This window comes from Pavona decussata, unplaced genomic scaffold (genome assembly GCF_977016875.1).
Source record: "Pavona decussata unplaced genomic scaffold, jaPavDecu1.1 SCAFFOLD_102, whole genome shotgun sequence".
Taxonomy (NCBI): Eukaryota; Metazoa; Cnidaria; class Anthozoa; order Scleractinia; family Agariciidae; genus Pavona; species Pavona decussata.
The window spans coordinates 4,952,429-4,965,099 of record NW_028145517.1 but is presented as its reverse complement, the minus strand read 5'-3'; the positions used below and the strand labels follow the sequence as shown (position 1 = coordinate 4,965,099).

Here is a 12,671-nt window from a genome sequence, read left to right as displayed (position 1 = left end):
AAAATGTTGGAAAAATCAGTCAGGCATTTCCCGAAACATGAAAAAGAAGCCAGCAACTACAACTCTATACAGCATAGTTTATTCTTCCATTCCTCAACTCTTGCTATCAGATAACAAACAAACAAACGAAACAACAAAATTGGGATCCCACATAAAGCAAACAATGAGACTCCAACTGAAAATGACCCTTCTCTTAGAAACATGAGGACGTCATTGAAATTAAAAGGACACCACTTTAAGAAGTGCTATCTATTGGAGTAACAGAGGTGTTGGAGTATTTTAAACAATAGGGAACTTAAGCACAGACGTTTTTGAGCCACGGACGGCAACCGGAAATTGAATTTTTCCCTTTTTGGAGCATTGCCCCACCATCGCGTCTTTAACGTCAAGCCACAATCATCAACGAGAGCTTTTCCTGTCCGTGGTAAGTAGTAAAACAACGCCAAAAACGGAAACATTAGACTTCCTGTCGCCGTCCGTGGCTCACGAACATCTGTGCTTAAACTCCCTAATATTCTTTTAGGTTTTAAGCTTGTATGGAAGAGCGACTCCCTTTGAATAAGTGTGGCATAATCAAGAAACCAAGGGTTCACTTTGTTCGAGCTGCAATGCGACATACATGTACATGCAGAAGCATGTTTTTGCGGTTTTTAAACTAACTAATTCAGTGCAAGTTGGTAAAGCTGCCCGCAAAACACAGAAACGTTTTTTGGTTACTTTGGTTTTAATAAGAGTGTTCATCAATTCAATTTCTGATATTCAGTTAAGGGCCGAGGAGATTTCCTTTTCTTTTTTTGGGTGAGGCTTTTTCATCCTGGAGGGTACTGTACCAACCATTACCTTGTTTAAGATAAGTCCCTGCGCCAAATCGCAAACAGTGTAAAGATTCTGTAAAAAAAAATTATAACAGCGGTCAGCAATATTACTTGTAGTTTGCTGTGTTGTACAAAGCTGTAACAATGAAAGCTACTAGGCAGTACTTTCTAGTCGTGCTGTTTACAACGCTGTCCAATTTAAGGTGGTTCTAACTTTTGAGTCTGTGGATGAAATTCTTAAGTGAGTCCATTCAAATGAAAGCTACTGAACAGTACTTTTCTGTAGTGCTGTTTATTATGCTGTACAATTTAAGGTGGTTCTAACTTTTGCATCTGCGGATGAAATGACTAACGCTAGTTAATTCACCTTGTTAACCTCCTCGTCATCCGGTGCCTGTGCATCTTTAGTTTCCTTGACATTTTCCACTAACTTTTTCAAGAAGCTGTAATTATCCGCTTTGGCTAAAATCGGTTCCATGAAGAACCAAAGGTAGCTAAAAAGGATTTAAACACATGAACTATCACACAAGTGTAAGAATCACCTCAGCTTATGTTGTGCCCAAACCAAAACACCAAATGGACCAGGGGTTAGTTTCTGAAGAAACTGCGGTACTGCGTCAGTGGGGAGTAGAAACGAATGTTTGGTTTATAATAATAATAAGAGTTGATAACTGAAAGTAAATTGGCCACTATAAAGAGATTCAAGCGCTGGGCCCAGTTGTTCAAAGCCCGGATAAGCTAATCCTGGGTTAACATAAACTTTGATTCAAGTTTAATGACTAATCAATAAAGATTCTTCCAAAAGATTTTTATTCTTTGGTTTTGACTAAGACTTTTCTTTACCATTAGCTTAAAATTAGCTCTTGAAAACATTTAAAATAAGCGAGATGAAAACCTCGGTTAATTTTTAATCGGGGATTAGCGTTGATCGGCTTTCGAAAAACCGGGCCCTGATGTTTTGAGCACTCAAATCTCTTTACGGTCACCAAATTACCTTCAGTTATCAACTACGTTGATAAACCAACCATTCAAACCACCAAATGACTGGCAAAGGACTGCTTAGACCCCCGTTACTCTTAAGATCCGTCAAGGGTTAATGAATCCGTCGAGCGTGGCTACAATTAGGGTATGAACAAGGAGGGATTAGGGTGAGACAAAGCCGATTTCATCTGGTCCCAATCCTCTCTGTCCCAATTTTTCGCTGCGTGTTTCCACTACACAAACTTTGCGAGAGAAACAGACCGCAAACAGTCTAGACTGGCGTGCATATGTAAACAAAGTTCTCACATCCTTACTAATTACCTGCTATCTCCCACATTTTGTGTCCAGTCTACTTACTCTCTAAACTGCACTAAGGTTTCATGGTCATCCTGTTTGAAGTCTGGATGATGAGCCAACATGTGAATAACACAAGGCAAAGCATACTCTGGCAAAATGGAATGAGAACACGCTGAAAGAGAACCAGAAATAAGTTGCAATGGCAAAAGTAACAATTCAAGTATTAATCTCAAGGAAAGAGACTGTAGTGGTGATGGTGGAAAAAAGTTTTCTTATCATGACATAGTATTTATGTATCACAATTTAATTACTGTATTCAAAGGTCCAGTTCAGACACCACACCTCTAATGCACCTTAAGCCGAATTTAGTTAGCTAATTAAACCTTTAATAACACCCTTCCTGCTGGTGCATACCATAATGATATGCAGAAGTAAAATTGTGGCTTTGAAGATCATTTTTCATGTTACCAAGAAAGAACGGAAGTTTTAAATAATGGATGAATAACTTCATTACCTTGAGCTGATGAATGCTGCTTCAAGTAATCTCGTCTAGTCTTAACATTCTTAGCAATCATTTGTCTAACCTAAAATGACATAAAAATTCCATTATATACGATGGCCAGGGCTGTAGCTAGAAGCTGGCAAACACATACTATAGCCAGCCCTATTAGGTATGATATTACTGTATAGCAAGGGACATGATGGTGTTAGGTGTCATTTATTTTTCATTTTTGTTCCTGTTAATTTGTCTGTATGCAATGTGTAGGCTGTGTTTTTGCACATTCCCATTGTGTAGCATTCCATATGCAATATTTTATTGCTCTCCTAGTGGCAATAATTTCAAGTGGAGATTAGAGATAAAAGGAGTTCTTAATCATAGAAATAACATGGAAACTTATAATCCATCAAATATTTTCGTTCGCGCCCGATTGGTCTAAACGCCTCACGTTACCAAATATACCCCGGCTAAAACTGGGGAATATCCAATGATATTCCCCAATTTCAAAAACTTCAAGGCGCGTCTTGTTTACAATAAAAAAGATGGGGGAACGGTTTGCTTTTGTGACAGAAAGAGAGATAAACCTGCTGGTCGATAAAGCAGTATCAGAAAACAACATACGCTCTAAACGTTTTTGACGGTAAACTGTTCTTAAACGAAATGTTCAAATACTCAAGTTCATTGCTACATGTTGCGAAAAATATTTGAAGGATAATAACAGCAATAGCCTCCATTTGACTTTAAAAAAAATGCTCAGATATTTGTCCTTGGACATTATCTGCTCCTCGAAGCTCACAGTTTTCCTCGAGCTTCCCTCTGGGAAAACTGTTCGCTTCTCGGAACAGATAATGTCCACAGACAAATATCTGAGCATATTTTCGCGCCAAATGGAGGCTATTGTTTATATGACACCCAATACCACAGTGATCAGCGATGACAGGGATAAAAAATGTCAAGATAAAAGTACTGTGGAGAAGCTTTTAAAATATCAAGAAAATTCACCTTGGGTGTTCATGTCAAAATTCTCATGACCTCAGAGGTTGAATAAGCATTGATATTACAAGGAGAATTTTGATTCTGCTCAGTGTTAGGGCTTAAGGGGTTAACACATACACGTTTATTCAAGACTAACTTGCCTGAATTCTTATTTCAGGCTTTCTTTTTGCAACTGCTTAAGTTGCGTACTAACTGCGAAGATCTTTCTTCTATTAATCTTTCATCCACAGTTCAAAATACAGTAGAACCCCGGTAACCCGAACTCGGATAACTCGAACTCCCCCGCTACCTCGAACTGAGTCTCAATTCCCTTGGATTTGACCCAACTTTTCAGTCAATTTTACTCGGTTAACTCGAACTCGGATAACTCGAAAACCCCGCTAACACGAACTAAATTTCATTTCCCTTCATCAAAATTTACCCCGATAACTCGAATTTCTGGTTCTTAGAACTCGCCGCGGATGCCCATTGAGATATCCCATTAGCTTTTCTTATCGTGTGATCGAATTCTGACACTAGATCAAAGACTGGAGCAATTTGATTTTAATTACTGCAACGAACAGATAACAGTATGTATTAGTTTCTCGTGAAATAAGTTTAATTTGCACTGTATTGTATACCGAAGTGCTGAAAATCAATAAACTATTAAGTATTAACCTGGAAAATTGAATATTTTAATCGACCCCGATAACTCGAACAGTTTTTCGTTTCCCTTCAGAGTTTGAGTTGCCAGGGTTCTACTGTATATGTTTCATATTCATATTCAACCGTTTTTCATGTTGGCCTAAAAAATGATGCCCTTCACCTGGTTCCTCCTTTCCTTGACAGGCTCTGGTGCTGCAAGTGCAAATATTCCAAGATACTCCAAGGGGAGCCTCAGTAAATCTTCAGCTTTGTGCAGCTTCTTGGTAAACTTGTCTCGCACCTCATAACAAGGGTCCTAAAAATACAAAAAATTTGGGTGTTATTTTTATTGTTACTCAAAAGCTACTTCCAAAAGTGTCAACCAACACAACCCTTTAGCACATAGAGTGTAAGAAACTCCACAAATCACAAGCACACAAGGAAACAAAAATCTGTCAACAAAAGCAGGAGTTGGAGATAAGGGAAGTTAACGCACACGAGCTACAGGTGACCCATACAGCTGGAGCTTAAACTAACTTTTTGTAGCTTGAATTGAATAGGAGTATTGCTACTTCCCCCCCCCCCTCCCCAATGGGATGCTAGTCCACTGCAGGGTCCCCCCCCCCCAGCAGTATGTTGCTCATACCCATCTCATATTTGTACCTGCATAATAAGTGAAAGCTTTTGAAAGATCTCCAGTGATATGAATTCAATGCAGTGTGGTTCCTGGGCAATCTTCAGGATACCGCAGGCTGCAGCCAGGCGAAGCCTTGAGCAGTCGGCAGCACTACAGAAACAGACAAACAAAGAAGGATTAGACCATACCGTCTAGCCAAGTTTCGCACTTGTCAAGTACCGATATTTACCAAGCAAGATAGGGGCTCTTAAATCCAGCAATGCAGATCAGTATTTGAATGCAATTGGCTGTCATTATTGAAATGTAGATCCTGCTTCATACAAACTGAAAAGAAAACTGATACACTAGTGTTATGGCCAGGTAAATAACCCTACCACATAACAAGGTTTTGGAAGGCAAGTAGAAACATGTTGTTATGCAGGGTGTTTGTTGCTATCAATGTAAGCCCCCCCCTCCCCCCACCCCCACAACACATTTACAGGGCTGTTTTTTTTTTTATGAAAGGTTGTGAAGTCAGTACCTTACACAACTCTTCTGCTGTAAATCTCCTTTATTTGCAAGCATGGTGTCCAGTAATCTGAGAACTGGTTGAATATAGGTCTTGAACATCGGCCTTGTACAAAGGTCTTGGCTACCATTTTGGCCCCTAAGCCACTTGACCAGAAGACGAATCCCTTTGACCTAACAAACAATAACATTGTCGTCAGGATTTACCTCCCAGTTTATGTTCTTTAATAGTATTACATGATCAGCTTGTTCTGTAGATAACTCTGCAAGAATTATTTGTCAAGGACTCCTTAACTTTGGGACGAGTCCCACCTGTTTGCAAACTAATCAGTCATGTTCTAGCTGTCACTGAATTGAGTGTTCTTCTACTTCAACGATGTTAGCAAGTTTGAGTACAGCACAAAACACCGCATAATATTGATAATCTCTAGGTTGGCTGAAGGTTACAAAATGGCTCGTGTCTTTGGCTAATTTTAGCTTATCATACTACACTTTCATGAAATGGTCAAGCTCACCTTAGCTTGTGTTTCATGGGTTACATCTCGGTCCTCACACCATGTGTTCTCGCTATTGTCGGAGTCAGCTGCCACACCCTAAAAATGGGACAATTTACCACAAAAACCAGGTTAATAACCACTTTTAACTTGAAATTTCCATTCCAGACATGCACAAGAACATCTGAAAATGGGTCCCTAACCTATTATGTAGTCCAGTCCAGGCCTCACTTGTTCAAAGAGCAGATAACATTATCCAGGGGATAAGTGTATTGGTTGGAGTACATTTCATCTTCTGGGTAGCGATTTATGTACTGGATAGAGTTATACTCTCCTTGAACAACCGTGGCCAGTACACCAATTCTAACCACAAGCAAGGCTACTAAGCTTCTTAATCAACATATCTTGCTACAAAATAAAAAAAAGTTGTTTGTTGCCTTGTTAAATTCCTTACTTCATTGAGGAACAACCACTCAAAATCAACACAAAGATCTTCTTGAAGAGTCATTTTTTAACGTCTGGCGACAGGTCTAATACCAGTGCCTTCTCAAGATGGTACCCCAAGGTAACTTTGGGATTGGAAAACTCCTTTTGTTTGAGTACAAAGTATTTTTTCGACTTGTTTCTTACTTTACACAGAGGTAAAGGAACAAGACTCACTCTGTCTTTCATCAGCAATTCCTTTACAACAAAGTCTCGCACAATAGCTGGCCTCTGGGTCTCGAACAGTGCTGGTGCGAGGAGGGCAATCTCTCCAAGAGCTGTCAGTGTTGTAAGTAGCAGAGGGCAGTCATAGCTCATGGAACTAACAAGATTCTATTTAAAAATGAAAAAAATCACCAAATTAAATACTCTACAGAGAAAATCATAACTATTCAAAGTGACTAGCACAAATGTTTACCCATTTAGGAAAAAAGACCCCGCAAAAAAAAGGCAACACAAAATTACAAATGAAATAAGAGAAAAGATATTTCTGCACTCACGGTGAAGACACAATCAAAAGGTAAGGCAACAAAAAATTACAAATGAAATAAGAGAAAAGATATTTCTGCACTCACAGTGAAGACACGATCAAAAGGCTGTGAGGAAGATGCTGACAACTTTGCCATGGATCTCAAAGAATGCTTGGCTTGGCAAGGAGTTCCTTTGAGTGCCAGTTTAGACAACACTGGGTGATAATAACTATAAGAAAAAAGAAAAAAGTTAACTATCTTGTTTGAGCCAATGTTGAAGTCATGCTGGAAAAACCAGAGAATATAAAACAAACTTGTCATGATTATTGTACTTTTGTCGTACAATTTATAAACTTGACAATAATTCTCTTACACATGCAATACCTTTTAGAACAAATTTCCATTGAAAAAATGCCTGAGTTTTTGGGAAAATGACATGGAACTCAGACAAAAGACAGAACACTGAATTGTACCAACTTACTTGGCTAATGACTTGTTTACTTTCTCAATTCCATCACCAGTTAATGCAAGCATCTTAAGTGAGTGATCAACTAAAAGACAACAAAGCTCCATCTGTCAATACTGCACCAGGGTGGGACCTTGGGTGCATGATACCTCAAGGAATTGGAAGAGTGGAGGAGGGGAGGGGGTGAAGTGCAAATTTAGAGCTTCCCCAGGTTTTGGGGGCCCAACATTAAAAAGCTGCCGCAGGGTCCAGTGTTCCTTTATCTGCCCATAAGAGATAGAAAAGAGGGAATCACAGGAAATTGGATTCCCAAAGGTGACTGGAAACATTGTAATAAATTGCAAAAAATATGTAACTCTGCATAATTTTTTTGCAGTAAGAAAAGTGCAACAAGGAAGGAACAACTAAGGCAGCAGATTGGGCATGTCATGAGCATAGGTCTCATTCCATGCTGAATATCACACAGCCCTCTCAGAGTGTTTGACAGTAAGAGGCAACATAAAAGGAATAGTAGGCAGAAAGAAGTCTTAAGGAAACTTTGCGTGAATTAAGCAGCCAATCATCGTCAATTATTGGCTGTTGGTAAATTGTGAGTGTGCTGCTTACATCCTTCTCATTACATGACGGGGAAAGTCTTTGTAACAAAAGGTATTAATACCTATTTCTTGATCCTTGTTTTTCAGAAAAACCAACAGCTGTTGAAAAATGTCCTCATTTTGAAACTGAGAAGGAAACACACCAGCCAATGCCTGACAAAAGAAATTAGTAAAATGTAATGTCAGTTTAAGCAGAATCAAGATGTTTACAGGAGAAAATCACATCATGTGCAGGTCGCTAACTCCTCTGTGCTGAGATCAAACTGGTATTACATTGTAAACACAAGCTAATTTTTGGAGGTCAGGGATTTAAGAATTGGTTCATGCTTAGCGTGCGTATATCTAGTTATGGAAGCACGTGGGAAGTTTGGAGAGCACGAGAGAAGCGTAAGAGTTGCTCGAGGCGTAGCCGAGAGCAACTCTAGCTTCTTGAGTGCTCTCCAAACTTCCCAAGTGCATCCAAAACTAGATATACGCACTGCTAAAAGCATGAACCAATTCTTTTATAACAAATTGAAAATAAAGTAAATGATTCCTGGAAAACAGGTTTTGATCCTGATTAATTACAAAATTCTCTAAATGTGCTGTACAAAAACACAAAGGTGAAAGTGATTTCTCGTATCGGTTTAATCTTAGCGTTTCATTAAACTTCGACAAGCTCTTAATACATTTTTTATGGTGTTGTCTCTCTGTAAAAAGCTTTTTATAACATAGTGCGCCCATGCTTCTCCATCTGATTTGCACACGTCATCGAATGGACGCACGGCCGTGCGTATGTTGAGAAATGTACCATGATGATGCCAATAGGAATTAGATAGGGAAGCACGCGCACTATGTTGTAAAGTAGGATAAACTTGGGAGGACCAGCAGTAAACTGAGACAACAAATGACACTGCATTTGCTGAGAGGATGAGACCCATAGTCTGGAATTTTTTACCTTCCCAATAGTACTAACTTCTTATTAATTTTGTGGAGTTAGTTTTTGCAGAAAATGTTTTGGCAGGTTCTAAATTCTTGCATACAACTTGGATAAAAGTAACTGGACACACAGGATGTGAAAACAAGGGCACAGAAAGAGGATCAAGAAGTCACTTGGAGAATAGATTGGTGGGATGTGCTTCATTAAGTAAGGTTAAGACACTGAGATAATGAGATCAAGTTATTTGTTCAAGAGGAATTACTGACTCACCAACAACAGAGCTAATCCTTTCTTTCCCACAAGACTCGTTCCATCACTCTCATGCCACTCGTACTCGTCATCCTCCTCATCAGAGAGACCTTCAATAGCATCCTTTACCAGCTTAACTAACTCCTTGATACACTGTTCATCAACCAGAAGAGGTGCAGCACGATCCAGAAGAGCTTTGATTGTCTCTAAGATGGGATTCTTGGATCCAACCTTTAGTACTACATCACTCTGTAAAGTAGGATTGAATGAGTATGATCACTTGAGATGTTAACAAAAGGCTTACTACTAAATAAATATGATCTGAGGTATATGTATTTTGATGTTAAGGACAGTGCCTACTGATACCGAAGTATTTTTGCGCGGTTTATGACTATGTGGGAAAAGCAGATCTTAGCAAGGGCTATTAGAATACAAAAAGAAAATAGGAGGTAACCATGCATATTTTAGAGATAATTAAGCAACAACCATTCTAAAAAGTGCTAAAAGACAAAGCAATGTATGGCGTTTTTTTTTTTTCCAACTCAAAGCTTTGTTATCTCTGAAAAATGCATGGTTACCCCCAATTTCCTTTTTGGATACCAAGAGCGCTTGCTAAGTTTTGTTTTCTCCAAATAGTTTTAAATCATGCAAAAATATCCCTGTATTAGTAGGCATCACCCATAGGAAACCCAAGTATCTCGAGGTGCGCAGAACATACACGCAGTAACAAAAGTAGGCAATGTCCTTAAGATGCTAGCGATGATGGCTGAAAGTTTTGAGTAAAAATTAATTGCTGAGGTGAGATTCTCACTAAAAAGATTCCAAGTTTGATCATGGTGTCCTTTAGTCTACGTAGAGTGGAGACAGTAAGCTAACGACATGGAAAAAATGGGTGTGTGGTCATGTGTAACACAACTTCCTTAGGAGGGGATAGCTACAGAGTTATATCCCATAGTTTGCAAACATAACAAATTGACAGGGTGGTCACTAAAAACTTTGAAAGGAAACCCTAAAAAGCATCACCAAAGGTTAACACTGACTGGCATATTCAAGCGTTCTTTTCAAGTTACTCAGCCATCTTACAGTGTTAAACATTTTCCAGTCAAATGCTGTATTACTAGAGAATCATGAAGTGCATACCACGGCTTTGAATACAGTTGAACATCCTAAATCAGGGTTGACACTTTTCTTGAACAACTCTCTCAGGGTGGGCTCCTGGAGCATTTCTCGCAGTTTTTTCAGGTTCTCTTGAAATTTGAAAGCATCGGGAAAAACCCCTGCACAAAGAAAGTTACATTATAACATGGCAGATACAAAGACTCATAACACCAACTTTCATGTCAAAAGTCTAACATTAAGTACAAGACTACCACACTTCCACATTTTTTTTAAGTCGAAGTGCAAATAAAATACAGGTGGAAAAACAATCCCATTTCCTGCGATATTGTACAATACAGTATATATTTCTCTTTTTGTAAAAAAAAATTGTTGAGAAGCAACATACTTGCAAGAGAAATTATCTTTGAGAACACCAATGCCTCATTTTCTTCTGACTGAAACCGCAATAACACAAGTCATTTAAACAAGAAATAAAGAAAATATTATTAACTGTTTGATGTTGCCTTATTAGGAAAGTAAACACTCACAAGCACAGGCTACCTTCTGGACAACAAGCTAAGATAGGCAAACTACACTTGTTAGTGGACAGGGTTCTTGTTAAGAGCCAGTGAACGGTTATTTTTACCGTTTATTTATTCCCTCAAATAATGTTACTGGCTATCGTAAAAACTTTTTTTACGAAATTATTGAATTAAACATACTTGACAATCAAGTTGAGTCATTCACTAGAAATAATGATGACCTTATTTTGGAAAAAGTCAACTAAGGATGCACCAAGCGCCCTTTTTTCTACAAAGGTGCAAAAAATTTTAATAATTCTTAGAATTTATAATTAGAACTTATAATTATTTTGTGATCTCTTAATAATTTGTGATCTTTTAATACCATGAGGGACATTATTGTAAACATTAAAAAAAAATACAACAGCCCTTCATCTGACAGAATTTAAAGAGTATATTTTAAACAATAGTGTACCTCTTCTTGACTGGACAGCTCAATAAGATCTGTAATGTCTGTCCGTACTCTAACAACAGAAAAATAAGTCGATAATTCATGTGACAATACTATGGCAAAAAACTATACACTTTTATTACAAGGATGTTGGTGTTATGAATAAACAAACAAATGCACTACAAAGGTTTTGCCTCACCTCTGTTGACAAGTGAGTATTCCATGAAAGGCACTGAACAATAAGAACATTTGGAAAACAATTATCAGTGTACTGACATAATATAATTATTTATAACTTAATTTAATACTTATAAATTAATTTAATTTTATAAGTTAACTTTTTAAAAAAAAAAATAGGCCGATATCAGTGACAGTAAGATTTGTGATTGATTAACTGACTGGCCGGTTGGTTAATTTAATGATTAGCGAACTGACCGACCGACCCAATGACTAGCTGACTGACTGACCAACTGACTGAACGACTGGCTGACTGACTGACTGACTGACTGAACGCCTGGCTGACTGACCGACTGACAGAGTGACTGACTGACTGACTGACTGACTGGCTGACTGACCAACTGACTGACTGTCTGACTGTCTGACCAACTGGCTGGCTGACTGACTGACTGATTGACTGACTGATTGATTGAGACTGAATAAATGACTGATTAGTTGGTTGTTAACAATGGAAAAATGGATGAAATGAAGGGTGCATTTAAAGTCCTTGTATTACCTAACTGCTGCGTCATCAAGCTTGCAATAAATATGTAGCAATCTCTTCATCTTCTGGTCAGCTTCCAACGTAACAGGTACCAAACATCCAATTAGAATTCTCTCCACACAAAGCCTATGACAAACAATATGAGAACAAATGTATTATAAAGAGTTTGACTGGCCACTGGTCGCAGCTAGAGGAACAGGTTAAACAGGTAACAGTCCATGCCTACTTCTTCTCACCTATTCTCTGGAGTGTTCAGATAATAACAATGAAGAAGTTTGCTTGGGACCCACGATAACTTCTTGGCTGCTGTTTTGTTAGCTGCGGCCCTAAAAAAGGCAGATTGATCGGAAGGTAACAACCTTGCATTTCACATAAATTTATTAGCCAGCTCATGCCACTTAATGTTAAGATAATGTCAAAAATTAAATTTATGGGATTATTATCTTTGTGGGACAGGGATGTATAGCAGAGAAGGAACTTGAAATTAAATCAAATGAAATTTTCTTACCCTGTTGTCACTTTCTTATACAATTTTCCAAGACACATCATGGCTTCTCTTCTGACATGCCACTTCAGACATCAAACACATAAATTTAATAAATTGTACAAATGCAAAAATTATTTATTATTATTTAAACACTCCCTCAGTTAAGTAATTAGAACAAAGTATATAGGGACCAAAATCAATGGCAGAGCTACAGTAAATTTTAAAATATATTAAATAGTCATATTAATCATGGTTAGGCTAAAAAAAAAAAGAAGCGAAAATGAAAGTGAAAAGCAGAGGTAAATAAATAAATATATAATTGAATATTTATGATAAGAGGAATGCTTTCAGCTTACTACA

At 38.1% G+C, this 12,671-nt stretch overlaps 1 protein-coding gene across 1 annotated transcript in view; it reads right to left on the bottom strand.

The window, feature by feature from the left end:
* The window catches only part of LOC146471796 (sister chromatid cohesion protein PDS5 homolog A-B-like), a 33,341-nt gene that overhangs the window by 5,461 nt on the left and 15,209 nt on the right, over positions 1-12,671 (bottom strand). The window contains exons 12-31 of the mRNA XM_085120344.1: positions 12,333-12,394; positions 12,061-12,150; positions 11,837-11,950; positions 11,303-11,335; positions 11,128-11,176; positions 10,538-10,586; positions 10,174-10,310; positions 9,055-9,282; positions 7,928-8,018; positions 7,285-7,354; positions 6,909-7,032; positions 6,511-6,666; positions 5,872-5,949; positions 5,370-5,530; positions 4,876-4,999; positions 4,394-4,528; positions 2,608-2,677; positions 2,154-2,265; positions 1,183-1,309; positions 841-888 (exon numbers count right to left, since the gene is read on the bottom strand). Of these exons, the coding sequence (XP_084976470.1) occupies positions 841-888; positions 1,183-1,309; positions 2,154-2,265; positions 2,608-2,677; positions 4,394-4,528; positions 4,876-4,999; positions 5,370-5,530; positions 5,872-5,949; positions 6,511-6,666; positions 6,909-7,032; positions 7,285-7,354; positions 7,928-8,018; positions 9,055-9,282; positions 10,174-10,310; positions 10,538-10,586; positions 11,128-11,176; positions 11,303-11,335; positions 11,837-11,950; positions 12,061-12,150; positions 12,333-12,394 (2,058 nt within the window). The remainder of the gene's footprint in view (positions 1-840; positions 889-1,182; positions 1,310-2,153; positions 2,266-2,607; positions 2,678-4,393; positions 4,529-4,875; positions 5,000-5,369; positions 5,531-5,871; positions 5,950-6,510; positions 6,667-6,908; positions 7,033-7,284; positions 7,355-7,927; positions 8,019-9,054; positions 9,283-10,173; positions 10,311-10,537; positions 10,587-11,127; positions 11,177-11,302; positions 11,336-11,836; positions 11,951-12,060; positions 12,151-12,332; positions 12,395-12,671) is intronic.